This window comes from Berghia stephanieae, chromosome 5, assembly GCF_034508935.2.
Source record: "Berghia stephanieae isolate SIO BIC M18660-M18661 chromosome 5, UCSD_Bste_1.3, whole genome shotgun sequence".
NCBI lineage: Eukaryota > Metazoa > Mollusca > Gastropoda > Nudibranchia > Aeolidiidae > Berghia > Berghia stephanieae.
In genome coordinates this window covers 77,452,034-77,467,033 of record NC_088364.1, presented here as the reverse complement: position 1 = coordinate 77,467,033, position 15,000 = coordinate 77,452,034, and the positions used below count along the sequence as shown (strand labels likewise).

Genomic DNA, 15,000 nt, shown 5'->3' with positions numbered 1-15,000 from the left:
CATGCACTGTTTGGGACGCCCACACAAAACACATTGTTAATAAACAATAGGCAATACACAGACGAGCTGCTCTATTTGTTACAGGAAATTATGAGAAAACATCAAGTGTGAGCAACATGATTAATCAACTAGAAAGGAAGTCGCTCCAAACTAGTGGGGAAAAGCACACCTGGCCATGATGCATAAGATAAAATACGACCTGGTGGCTATTTCAAATCCTGAATTCCAAACACCGAACATCTAGGACTTCCCACATGGACCGTTTCATTCACCTGCCATACACCAAAAACCACAGAGAATTCTCATTTGACTCCCAGAACCATCACAGGTTGGAAAGATTTACCGCAGGAAGTTCCATCTGCACCCACTATAGATTTATTTACAGAGTGTCTAGACCACTGCTGAATTTTCAACATAATGTTCAAAATCATGTCAATATCTTTATGAGTAAATGTGGACATTAAAGAAAGATTCATATTTAGTTCCCGGTTTCTTTAGCGTGAAACGGACAATAGCAATTGCGTGCAACCCTTTGGAAGCTAGTCTATCGCAAAGTACTTTCCGCAATCACTGCTGAGTGCAAATGGGTTAGCAAAAATTCTTGAGTTATTGGGGTACATTGGCCAGACAATATCATTAATGAGGATGTAGAGTACAACCAGTCAGTACGCATATAAAGAAACAAAGATGGAAACTGTTCGGACACATGCTCCGGCGAGATGAAAATATTCCAGCACAAACCTCAATGAATGATTACTTCAAACAAGGAGCCACATACAGAGGGCGTACGCCAACTTCACTTCCAACAACATTGAATCAAGATTTCAAAAAATATCAAATACATTTAGAGACAAAAACCGAAGAACTGATTTCAATAAGACAAGAAAACACCCAACTGCTTCAGCACATTAACACGCTAAGAACACTTGCACTAGACAGAGATTTATAGAGGCAGATTACTAACTAGATAATAGAAACAGACTGACAAACTCGAAGTGACGCACACATTCACGACACGCGTCCATAGAGACTGCGCAGCCATATTATATATATATATATATATATATATATATATATATATATATATATATAAATTCACTCACGTACTTTTAAGCCAAAACGAACGTTTCAATGTCCTTCATTTCCTCAGTTGCCATTTGTCCGTAGACTGGTCTTTCATTCGAGAGACCATTCTACGGATAAATGCTAATTTATTTTTATATGCTCTAACCTAAATTATCGAGCACTCTCGTACCTACAAGTACCCACTAACACTATATATATATATATATATATATATATATATATATATATATATATATATATATATATATATATATATATATTATATATCAAGGGTAGGGTGAAAAACTATCGTAAGTTGAGTTACGTTAGTTTTGCACTGAGAGATATGTTGTGCGTTGAAATACTGCGCACCTTGTCGCATTATAAGCATAAAAAAAATATATTCAAATTTGAAGAAATATCTTTTAGCTAAAGAGTTATACATTTATTGTGGAAATAAGACTATCGTAACTTGACTTAAGATAGTCTTACAGCCAGTTTTTACTTTTCCCTTCAAATTTATGTATCGTAAGTAAGAGTTACGATAGTCTCTTTGCCAAATCAGTGTCAAACTGTTTAACATAAAACTCTTTGTTTGTTTATTGGCTGTAAGCGATGCTTTTGGTCATTAAAGTTACACCCGCTGCTAGCTTCTTGATGTTAATCTCAACCTGTAGTCATAGTTTATATTATGCGTACAGAACATTAATGAGTAATGAAATCTTTGATTATATTCATAGTTTTTCTATTAAGATTCTAATCTATAATGTTTGCAGTACGTCATATCCCAGCAAAACGTTTAAAATCTTCAGCGGATTAAATGACTAGATCAGGGACTCAAACCTAGGCCATTTCAATGATCAACAGCTGATCTCTCAACATATTGGTGCTTTGATAAGTCAATGATATTCGGTCAGTTTGATGAGGAAAAAGAGAATCATTGCCCATTCTGATAAATTGCTTCAGTAGTGTTCTATTTGTCCCTAAATGCGTCCACCCTTACTGTGCTTCAATAGTTTGTTTCATAAAAAGTTATCAAGATATAAGAAGCTATGTATCATTCATGATTAAGTCAATTGTAATAAAATAAAAACGAAGGCAGTAGACGCTCGACTAAGGAACTCCCTCTTTCTGATTGAATGATTTAAAAAGAATGAGTCATTCTTACTTTTACCCGGAAAGGCAAGTTGTTCACAAAAGCTCAGACAAAATAGGAAAGTTTATTTAATACCCAAACTCGTGAAGGTCTTGAAGACTTCAAATTTCTAAATTGTGTTGAAATACCTTTTGAGGTCAATGAACATTGCTATAATTTGCAGGCAAAGATATCACGAATTAAAGTCCTCAGTAGAACAAAGTTATCAATGTTTCACGAGTCTTTCCTAAAGCCGTACATGAAGTCTGACAGTCTCTGTGTTCCAAATAGAACTAAAATGGCAGACGCTTGTTGACAATCTTGTCCATTAGACTGCGTGTGGGTATTCAAAGATTCAGAGTGGTCATTTTCAGCTTTACAAACTGGAATCACAAACATTAGGTTCTATCTCAGCTGAAAGTCTACATAATCAATATCTTAATAGATAAACAAAAGGGGAGTCAGACTTTTTTGTGTGGAAGATTACCATATTTTAATCAATTCCGATGCTATTGGGATATTATGCAACCTCTTACGATGTAGGTTAGTCATCTGCAAGTAGTTTAATTTCTTGCTGTCAATATATATCTGGAGGAGGAGAAGGAGGAGGAGAATCAGTTCGTATAAATCAGAACCAGATCTATACGATCAGATTCCAAAATGCTGATCTCATGCGACAGTTATAAGACTCTTTTTGGGCAATATATCTGCTTTGAGCAATGCTGGCGTATACTAGCACGTTTCCATGGTAGAAAAGGAAGTCCGCACTTGATGTGGATTTCTGATAAGGCTATCTGACGTTTTCTATTTTTTCTTGAGTCCCAGAGAAACATTGTGCCTTCGGGCTCATGGAAACTCATTGAACCAATGGTGACCCATGCGAGGATCTGTAGATCCATCAACTATAGATGAATATAAAGATAAAGAAAAAGGGGAAGAAGAAGAAGAAGAAGAAGAAGAAGAAGAAGAAGAAGAAGAAGAAGAAGAAGAAGAAGAAGAAGAAGAAGTAGAAGAAGAAGAAAAAGGAATTGGTGGTAATGATGATGATGATGATGATGATGATGATGATGATGATGATGATGACGACGATGATGATTATGATTAAGATGAAGGAGGAGGAGCCGAAAAAGGAGGATAAGGACAGGAAAGAGGAAAAAAGTAGGATGAGAAAAAAACAGGGAGGGGAAATAAAATGAGGAAGAGGAGGAGAAGTAAGAAAAGAAGAAGAAGAAGAAGAAGAAGAAGAAGAAGAAGAAGAAGAAGAAGAAGAAGAAGAAGAAAAGAAGAAGAAGAGAAAAGAGAGAGGAGGAGGAGGAGGAGGAGGAGGAGGAGGAGGAGGAGAAGAAGGAGGCAGTGAAAGAGAAGAAGAGGAGTATGAGGAAAATGCAAATGCGTAAACACATAAAGGGGTGTATTAATAAATACATAAGATTCCCAGCTAAGAATTTGATTCTGATGCTGAAACGGTTTAATATATCAGATTTAAGACCTTTATTCTATATGGAGACCTTGCAATTTTTCATGATTTCTTTAGAAAGAAACTAGTAGATTCAATTCATCGTCAGTTGTTTATTAGGTAAATACTTACACATTTGTATTCCTTTATACACTTATCACAATTTTTCGAACTAGGACTTGGTTTCAAAGTCTGAGGATATTAAAAAAAAAGAAATTGTACTCCACATTACAATAATAATTCCAAGTATTCAACGATTGAAATAAAAATCAAGCCAAACAAAAGATAACAATAAACAGCAATACGCTTCAACAGTCGTAACATCACTTCCCTCTTAACGACGTATGGTAACTTAGTAACTGGCTCTAAACTTTCTGAACAATGGTGACGCCCTTATGAAATATTGCTCTGACGAGCATAAAACCGTATTCAGATAGAAAAAAAACCCATTATAAATCTGATCATGTTTTGACTTTTACACATTCTGATCACAAGATTTATGAAAAGAAAATGTACCGATTTTCTTTGTTTAGAACCACGATGGCCGCCGTTGCTGGGCGACGTGACATCAGATTATTGAATCCAATTGAATTTTCGGTAGTTTCACTATATATTGTTATTCTAACCCTGGCTCTTTTGTCAGACAATTATTTATTCAATTTGTCAATTTTTAGTAGCATTTTAAAAGTTGTAAAACACACATTGATTGAGTGGTAAAAGTATAAAATTTCCTAATATAATAACCATTATTTTGGTAGTCCGCTGCCATTGTCGTTGAAGTATTGAGAGTGAGTGCAGAGCAGTACTATGGGTTTTTTTAATACAAGGTTTAGGTCGAGGTCCGAGGATTTTATTTTTCTAATAAGGTTAGTTATAGGTCTTAGTAAAGTTCCTACGGGTTTAAGGGTTTTTGTTTTTCCTAGTAGGGAAAATCTAAGGAACTAGTTTATCTTTTTTCTCTTAGAGTTAGTTAAAGGAATACTTGCCTTGTTTTTAATAGCTTGAAGAATACTCTTAAGAATGCTATTAGTTAAAGGAATACTTGCCTTGTTTTTCATAGCTTGAAGAATATTCTTAAGAATGCTATTAGTTAAAGGAATACTTGCCTTGTTTTTCATAGCTTGAAGAATACTCTTAAGAATGCTATTAGTTAAAGGAATACTTGCCTTGTTTTTAATAGCTTGAAGAATACTCTTAAGAATGCTATTAGTTAAAGGAATACTTGCCTTGTTTTTCATAGCTTGAAGAATACTCTTAAGAATGCTATTAGTTAAAGGAATACTTGCCTTGTTTTTCATAGCTTGAAGAATACTCTTAAGAATGCTATTAGTTAAAGGAATACTTGCCTTGTTTTTAATAGCTTGAAGAATACTCTTAAGAATGCTATTAGTTAAAGGAATACTTGCCTTGTTTTTCATAGCTTGAAGAATACTCTTAAGAATGCCAGGAATGGCTCCTGGAGTTGCAGTTGAATGGTTTGTTACCTGCTTTTCGTTCCTTCTACATATTATGTGACACGACGTCTTAAGAAGGTGTGGCATCAGAGTAAAGCAAACGTGACAAGAAAAGATTAATGTTATAATAATGAGAAATAAAATCATGGAAACTCTAAGCTTATATGATTAGAGAGCGGACTTTGTCTCTGACCCATTAAACATATCTTGCTAGATATTTCTAAAAAGAGATATGGATACTAATTTAGCATAGAAAAGTCAATCATCTGTTTAAAAAGTTATGACCAACGTTGTGTCGAGAAACCGTTAGATGGCTTATATCCGAACTGTGACCAAAATACTACAATCTAGCAAATAATCGAGCATATTTCATAAACTGCTTCTGATATACCTGTAAATTCTTTACATGAAGTAATTCATAAGTTTCAAACAGAAAAAGCATTATTTATTGAGAGAGAAAAAGTATAAATCGGAGTTGGTAACAGCCAACAGCAAAAAGATAAAATATATTACATCATGCTAATAATTTTTTTTAAAACTGAAAAAAGCATCTAAATACTTATATGGGAGAGAGACATATAATTGTTAAATAATTTTAGTCTTTAACAATACTGTATGATCCAATGAGAAAATTAAGCATTCCTTGACCCTAAATTTTCCTTAGGCAATCTTGGGGTGAACATTACCTGAGATGAATGAACGCTATAGTACTGGAATCTTGGAAATGTCAATTTGGAAAAAAAAATTCTAATATAGATAGATCAATACACAACTGAATCGGCGTCATTCAGCTGTTCACTTTGAATATTTAAAAAATAAAATATACATTATGTGCTCGTAGTAGCTGTAGTGATTCCAAAATCACACATACCATTTTCACAGCACCACCAACATAATTCTATAACCCTGCCTAAATTAGAGGCAAGCAGACTTGTAATATTTTATAACGCTGCATTAATCACAGACAAGGCGATCCACAAAAAGTTAGCCAGATGCTTTTGGATCTCGGACACCATAGACGTATACGATGTCCTAGCTTCGGATTTATTGCTCCGCTATGGTGTTACCGAGATTAAAGAGCAGGCGCCGCCGTATAACACTGCCGGCACGCTTGAACTACGTTTATGATGCCAGTACAACCCCACAATTCAATTCTACCTAAGATTACCACATTTATGACTGTGTGAATATCTCATCTGAATTGACCAATCAAAAAGCTCTTATGTCTAAAAACGAGGGATGTCATAGGCTCCGCCTAATGGCCAGTCAAAATCTCGTATCAAGAATTCATCAACCTAATTGGTCCCCGCCATAGACCCGAATTCCGATCATTTTCAATTAAAAGGGAGGTGTGTAAGCCTTTTCGTATCTAGTATCTAGAATTCATCAACCTGATTGGTCCCCACCATAGACCCGAATTCCGATCATTATCAATTAAAAGGGAGGTGTGTAAGCCTTTTCGTATCTAGTATCTAGAATTCATCAACCTCATTGGTCCCCGCCATAGAACCGAATTCCGATCATTTTCAATTAAAAGGGAGGTGTGTAAGCCTTTTCGTATCTAGTATCTAGAATTCATCAACCTAATTGGTCCCCACCATAGACCCGAATTCCGATCATTTTCAATTAAAAGGGAGGTGTGTAAGCCTTTTCGTATCTAGTATCTAGAATTCATCAACCTAATTGGTCCCCGCCATAGACCCGAATTCCGATCATTTTCAATTAAAAGGGAGGTGTGTAAACCTTTTCGTATCTAGTATCTAGAATTCGTCAACCTCATTGGTCCCCGCCATAGACCCGAATTCCCATCATTTTCAATTAAAAGGGAGGTGTGTAAGTCTTTTCGTATCTAGTATCAGGAATTCATCAACCTCATTGGTCCCCGCCATAGACCCGAATTCCGATCATTTTCAATTAAAAGGGAGGTGTGTAAGCCTTTTCGTATCTAGTATCTAGAAGTCATCAACCTCATTGGTCCCCGCCTTAGACCCGAATTCCGATCATTTTCAATTAAAAGGGAGGTGTGTAAGCCTTTTCGTATCAAGTATCTAGAATTCATCAACCTCATTGGTCCCCGCCATAGACCCGAATTCCGATCATTTTCAATTAAAAGGGAGGTGTGTAAGCCTTTTCGTATCTAGTATCTAGAATTCATCAACCTGATTGGTCCCCACCATAGACCCGAATTTCGATCATTTTCAATTAAAAGGGAGATGTGTAAGCCTTTTCATATCTAGCATCTAGAATTCATCAACCTCATTGGTCCCCGCCATAGACCCGAATTCCGATCATTTTCAATTAAAAGGGAGGTGTGTAAGCCTTTTCGTATCTAGTATCTAGAATTCATCAACCTAATTGGCCCCCGCCATAGACCCGAATTCCGATCATTTTCAATTAAAAGGGAGGTGTGTAAGCCTTTTCGTTCTTTCTTTCATTTGGCACCAGACCTAGCCAGGCTGTTATCATCAGAACTTCATATCATATTTAAGTGGAATATCCTGTGTGAGCGAGGCCACGTATCACTTACATCATTCTCATAGCTGTGGAATTTAAGCGTGTTGTGATTAATTAATGGCAATTAAAATAAATTTCTGAAGTGAATAATAATTAATCTGGTGTTTTCGATTGGACGGTAACTAGCCGCCAACCTATTATATAATGGAAATTGGTAATTCATGTTTTATATACAATATACAATTGTATAGGTATGCACGTCTTTCTATTAACACGAATTTACATTTTACAAATATACAATAGCTTGTGCGCAATAATGATATTATCTATTTATAAAATGTATTTTTCTCATGCCCTTATTTGCTTACTTATCATTCCCCATTCCACTAACATAATTGTAACCTGTTAGGGCTATTGTTGACATCATTAAAATGAGATCAGTGGTGTTGTCAAGGGTTTGTTAATTGAAATCCTTTTTAAATCACTGCTAGGAGAAGAACACCTGAATTTCGCAACCTGAAATGATAATGATGACGATGATGATGATTTTTCTGATTTTTGTTGTAATGGAAATATGAGAACGGATTTCATCTCACTCCATTCTTTACTTCGGTAGGCTTAGAAAAAGTTTACTTTCTAATATTAGATTATCATTCCTTTAATTGCGTTGTCTTTGAATTCATTTCCATTTGTGAATACTTTTCTTTCAACATTGTCAAGTCGCTACTAATCATACATTTAATTAATAATAATAATAATAATAATAATAATAATAATAATAATAATAATAATAATAATAATAATAATAATAATAATAATAATAAGAAGAAGAAGAAGAAGAGAAGAAGAAGAAGAAGAAGAAGAAGAAGAAGAAGAAGAAGAAGAAGAAGAAGAAGAAGAAGAGAAGAGAAGAGAAGAGAGAAGAAGAAGAAGAAGAAGAAGAAGAAGAAGAAGAAGAAGAAGAAGAAGAAGAAGAAGAAGAAGAAGAAGAAGAAGAAGAAGAGAAGGAGAAGAAGAAGAAGAAGAAGAAGAAGAAGAAGAAGAAGAAGAAGAAGAAGAAGAAGAAGAAGAAGAAGAAGAGAAGGAGAAGAAGAAGAAAAAGGCTGAATGAATAAATGAATGGAATGCCTTGTAGAGTTATTTTACTTCTAATTGATATTGCACTTGTATGAAGCAGAAAATTAACACGGCAAAGGCAATTTCTGTAAGAAATGCAAAATAAGATCAGTAACTTAAGATCGGATTTTAAAAATGAAAATGGCTTACACGTGAACCCAAGCCATGTTCTTCATTTCAAATCTCTATCAGACAGTTTATCTAAAAGCTCTACCAGACAGTTTATATAAAATCTTTATCAGACAGTTTATAATATAAATGATCTATCAGACAGTTTATATAAAAGCTCTATCAGACAGTTTATAATATAAAAGCTCTATCAGACAGTTTATGTAAAAGCTCTACCAGACAGTTTATATAAAAGCTCGACCAGACAGTTTATGTAAAAGCTCGACCAGACAGTTTATGTAAAAGCTCTATCAGACAGTTTATGTAAAAGCTCTATCAGACAGTTTATATAAAAGCTCGACCAGACAGTTTATGTAAAAGCTCGACCAGACAGTTTATGTAAAAGCTCTACCAGACAGTTTATGTAAAAGCTCTATCAGACAGTTTATATAAAAGCTCGACCAGACAGTTTATGTAAAAGCTCGACCAGACAGTTTATGTAAAAGCTCTATCAGACAGTTTATATAAAAGCTCTATCAGACAGTTTATAATATAAAAGCTCGACCAGACAGTTTATGTAAAAGCTCTATCAGACAGTTTATATAAAAGCTCTATCAGACAGTTTATATAAAAGCTCTATCAGACAGTTTATATAAAAGCTCTATCAGACAGTTTATATAAGCTCGACCAGACAGTTTATATAAAAGCTCTATCAGACAGTTTATAATATAAAAGCTCTACCAGACATTTTATGTAAAAGCTCTATCAGACAGTTTATATAAAAGCTCTATCAGACAGTTTATATAAAAGCTCGACCAGACAGTTTATGTAAAAGCTCGACCAGACAGTTTATGTAAAAGCTCTATCAGACAGTTTATATAAAAGCTCTATCAGACAGTTTATATAAAAGCTCTATCAGACAGTTTATATAAAAGCTCGACCAGACAGTTTATATAAAAGCTCTATCAGACAGTTTATAATATAAAAGCTCGACCAGACAGTTTATGTAAAAGATCTATCAGACAGTTTATATAAAAGCTCTATCAGACAGTTTATATAAAAGCTCTATCAGACAGTTTATATAAAAGCTCTATCAGACAGTTTATATAAGCTCGACCAGACAGTTTATATAAAAGCTCTATCAGACAGTTTATATAAAAGCTCTATCAGACAGTTTATGTAAAAGCTCGACCAGACAGTTTATGTAAAAGCTCTATCAGACAGTTTATATAAAAGCTCTATCAGACAGTTTGTATAAAAGCTCGACCAGACAGTTTATATAAAAGCTCTATCAGACAGTTTATAATATAAAAGCTCGACCAGATAGTTTATGTAAAAGCTCTATCAGACAGTTTATATAAAAGCTCTATCAGACAGTTTATATAAAAGCTCTATCAGACAGTTTATATAAAAGCTCTATCAGACAGTTTATATAAAAGCTCTATCAGACAGTTTATGTAAAAGCTCGACCAGACAGTTTATGTAAAAGCTCTATCAGACAGTTTATATAAAAGCTCTATCAGACAGTTTATGTAAAAGCTCGACCAGACAGTTTATGTAAAAGCTCTATCAGACAGTTTATATAAAAGCTCTATCAGACAGTTTATGTATAAGCTCGACCAGACAGTTTATAATATAAACGCTCTATCAGACCGTTAATGTAAAAGCTCTATCAGACAGTTTATGTATAAGCTCGACCAGACAGTTTATATAAAAGCTCTATCAGACAGTTTATGTATAAGCTCGACCAGACAGTTTATATAAAAGCTCTATCAGACAGTTTATAATATAAACGCTCTATCAGACCGTTAATGTAAAAGCTCTATCAGACAGTTTATATATTTTTTAATATAAATGGGGAGGGTGGAATAACTAAGATACTGCCATTCACAGTCCATTATTATTTGGTTCTTTGCTTTTTTAGGAATTTACAGGTTTGTGACAATTTATTTACGTAGGTAATTTCAACGCCAGGAATAAGGAAAGAGATGTATTTTTAAAAAATACAGATTTACAATTAAAAGAACCCAGAAAATATAAAACAAGGATGAGTGGTTCATACAGGGCACAGAAGTAAAACAAGGATGACTTTTTTTCAAATAGGGCACAGAAGTAAAACATTACTAGTTCAAACAGGGCCTAGAAGAAAAAACACAAATGACTGATTTAAATAAAACACAGAGGTGAAATAGGAATTCAATATTCGTTCAAAGACGACACAGAAGTAAAACAAAGATGACTGGTTCAAACAGGGCGCAGAAGAAAAACAAAGATAACTGGTTCAAACAGGGCGCGGAAGTAAAACAAAAATGATGGTTCAAACAGGGCAGAGAAGTAAAACAAAGACAACTGGTTCAAACAGGGCAGAGAGGTAAAACAAAGACAACTGGTTCAAACAGGGCAGAGAGGTAAAACAAAGACAACTGGTTCAAACAGGGCAGAGAGGTAAAACAATGACAACTGGTTCAAACAGGGCAGAGAAGTAAAAGTAAGATGACTGATTTAAATAAAGCACAGAAGTAAAACAATAATTAATGGTTCAATAGAAACAGATTGCAGAGAACACTATAATAAATGTGATCAGAGTGAGATTAGTGAATTAACCCATCCACACCAAAGAAGATGATCCCTAATGAGAAACACTAAACTCAACTGCTTACAAAATACAAACTATAACAGTAGATGATAAAGAGATGATTTATTTAAGGGGGGGGGGGGCGAGGAGAGAGATGGTTATATCAAAACTAATTTTATACATATGACTGTTTCCTTCTGCATTAAGGACTCCAGTGAGAGCCATTGCATGAACCAAGTGATCTAATCAGAAAAGAAAGCGAGAAAGAAATCTAGATAAGGAAGTCAAATCAATGATTGAATGTGTTTGATATTTCCTTCAATGGGAGCGATCGGCATTCGGGTTTTCGTTCAACCCAGACATCAATCACATGCTTTGTTGCTGTACAACGATTGGATAATTCTTAACAAATGTAAACACGCTGCATTGCTTATGAAAATTGTAAACATACACATGTGTTAAGCTGAACAAAACAACCAATCGTGGTATTAGATATTCAAAAGCAATGAACACTTTTCACTATGTGGGTCATTTTGAGCACATTTTGCAATGTGACCAATGACCTCGAGCACATGGAAAGGTAATATAGATCATGCCCATTCTTTGATCAGTGACTGAGATATTATTCAAAAGACCCACACTTAATGTACTGGTATCTCTGTGTTGTAGTTTGCCGTTTTCTATGAGTTGTCATTATGAGTTTTGTTCAATCCTAGATATTATTAAACCCTTTCTCCGTCAACTCATAAGCGTGTCGATTTGGATGGTCACAAGAAATGGACAGAGGCGGTGATGATAAACAGTAGGGGTAAAGAAGAAAGAGCAAAAGGTAACTCCAATCTCATTATTAATGGAAAATAAAAAACTCCTTCCGATAAGACATGTATTCTCTGTCATTTTTTGTGAAGTGAATAATAAACTCAATTTACATCGACGAGTGCTAGTCAAATAAACATAAACATGAAAAACAGAATAACTGGAGACATTATTGGGAAACAAAGAACGATAATCTAAAGCAAAGAAAATCTATTTAATCCTTAAGCTTCTTGCCCCAAAGCAAAATAGCCTTATCATGCCACACTGGCAGCGACATCTATAGAATGAAGTCCTAGCACACTGGGCATGGTGGCGATGGTTCCTTGCGTGGCACGCTTGACGCCACCGCTTCTCACTCCAGTTCCTATTATAAGCTTCTAGATTTAATCGTACCGATGATCTCCCCTGTAATATCAATCTAGTGTGAACCAAAGTATTATGTAGATAGAGAGGAATCGAGTTGATGAAACAATGATTATGAAAAGTAAGCAATTGATTTGGGTTGTTGAAAAAGGACACTGTTGAATCATCACACGAGCAAGGGGAATAGAATATCTACCAGTTATTTTCACAAAATGTTTAAAACTGAATAATACAGATGGAAGAGTAATTACGTACTTTGATCAATACATAATTTTTTACACATTTCTGTATGGATTTGGAGAATTGATCAACGACTAGATGATTCTTTGCTTAAAATGGAAATGAAAATGACAGTTCAGTTAACAAAAAGCAGGATCAATTTAATCAAAATTTTGTTCAACTTAATAGTCAATAAACGTCTTAATTTTATCAAAAATATTTCACAATTTCGGGGTTTAGATGATAGTTTCCCTGCTGTGCCCTTAGGTCAGTTTATTATAGACCTATTGAATTGAAACATGACAGATGAAGCAAAGAAAAACTGATTCTATTGAGGTGATGGTGTAGATTTAATAGGGAATGAGATTAGCGGAAGAGTAGCGTCCTTGATTGGACGTCACCGGCGGAGAAGTTATTAGAGAGAGAACGTCATTGGTTTTGCGCATGCGTCTCTCGTCCTCGCTTCCGGTGAAAGCGGCATGAGACACTTCACCGAAAGCGAGAACGAGAGAGACGCATGCGCAAAACCATGTTGACGTTCTCTCTGTAAGATGACGTCCAATCAAGGGACGCTACTCTTCCGCTAATCTCATTCCCTAAACATAATACAACGAAAAACACACAACATTGTGAATTTACCAACGCCAGTTAATACCACGAGACCAAAACACTGCAGCTGTTGCTACAGCGGGTGTCAAATATTGTTGTGTAAACAAAAGATAGGTAGGCTTTGCATACAATCCGAGGCAAATACACATACTAAAACGAGTTGTTAGTAATCTAAGTTGCTATTTTTGGATTAAACATATTTTTAAAATAATGCCATGGATATTTGTGAGAATATACACTGATAACAATGACAATGTCGTAACATTATAAAATGAGATCGACAAAGTGAATGACACATGATTTTTCACTCTGGAACGGTACAAATCTAGATGAGATGTAGACCTCTGTGGTCCGGATATCCCGGTGAGAAAATACTGAATCTGATATTGGAAGGGGTCCTACTAACTGCCGTCCGAAGCCGTCCGGCGGCCAAGTAAAGCCGTCCGGAGGTCATCTAAAGCATTTGCAAGCTATCCGGAGGCTCTCAGAGGCCCTCAGACCTGTACGAAACTTTCCAGAAGTCGTCCGCCTTCCAAAAGCTCCTCGTTGTGCCCCGAACTGGAAGTAGTATTACTAATTGGCGTCCGGAGCAGAACGAGGAGCTTTCGGAAGGCCTCCCTTTCGGACGACTTCTCGAAGCTTGAGAATGCTTTAGATGACCTCCGGACGGCTTCCGGACCGCCGGACGGCTCCGGACGGCAATTAGTATTACTAAGTGCCGTCCAGAGCCGTCCGGAGCAGAACGAGGAGCTTTCGGAAGGCCTCCCTTTCGGACGACTTCTCGAAGCTTGAGAATGCTTTAGATGACCTCCGGACGGCTTCCGGGCCGCCGGACGGCAATTAGTATTACTAAGTGCCGTCCAGAGCCGTCCGGTGCAGGACGAGGAGCTTTCGGAAGGCGGACGACTTCTGGAAAGTTTCCTACCGGTCTGAGGGCCTCCGGATGGCTTGAGAATGCTTACCTTCAGACGGCTATCCTGGGCCGCCGGACAGCTCCGGACGGCAATTAGTAGGACCGGAACAAACACCTTTTATGTAATTATGAACCACCGTAACCGCGAATCCGAAAACGTACCAAAAAAAAAAAAAAAAAAAAAAGACAACAATATACTTCCAATTTCGCTTCGTGATGAGAGCGAATACTCGAAACAATATTATTGTAAAACAGTTGAACATAATTTTACTTGGTTAACAAAGAAGCATAGTATGAATATTCATAAATTTATGAATATTAAAATATGACGCAAAGATCTTTGAAAATGATAAATACACACACAAGTGTGTATGAAACGGTGCTAGCCGGCGTGCATTTATTTGCAGGTCTGATTATCCAATTCCTTATGGGCTCATTGTTGTAATGGGAATCTCCAAAAAAAAAAATGACACAAAATATTGTCCATTACAACAATGTTAAACTAGGCCCATGCGTCAGATGTCAGACCTGCCTATAAGTATAAGTCGGTGTCAGAAAGAAAATACCAATAAAAACCAAACAAAAACAAAACAAAAACAAAACAACAAAAAAAACCCTAAAAAAAAAAATCAGTCCTTCCTAATTTTTCGATTTGGAAAGAATACTTTACTGAAAGAGATGATTAAATAAAAATAAATGCAAGAAGTGGCTTATATA

At 35.7% G+C, this 15,000-nt stretch overlaps 1 protein-coding gene across 1 annotated transcript in view; it reads right to left on the bottom strand.

Moving 5' to 3' along the window:
* LOC144974231 (uncharacterized) overlaps positions 1 to 15,000 on the bottom strand; it is a 19,487-nt gene that overhangs the window by 3,595 nt on the left and 892 nt on the right. Inside the window, exons 2-4 of the mRNA XM_078917148.1 lie at positions 8,723 to 8,766; positions 5,063 to 5,179; positions 3,789 to 3,848 (exon numbers count right to left, since the gene is read on the bottom strand). Of these exons, the coding sequence (XP_078773274.1) occupies positions 3,789 to 3,848; positions 5,063 to 5,179; positions 8,723 to 8,766 (221 nt within the window). The remainder of the gene's footprint in view (positions 1 to 3,788; positions 3,849 to 5,062; positions 5,180 to 8,722; positions 8,767 to 15,000) is intronic.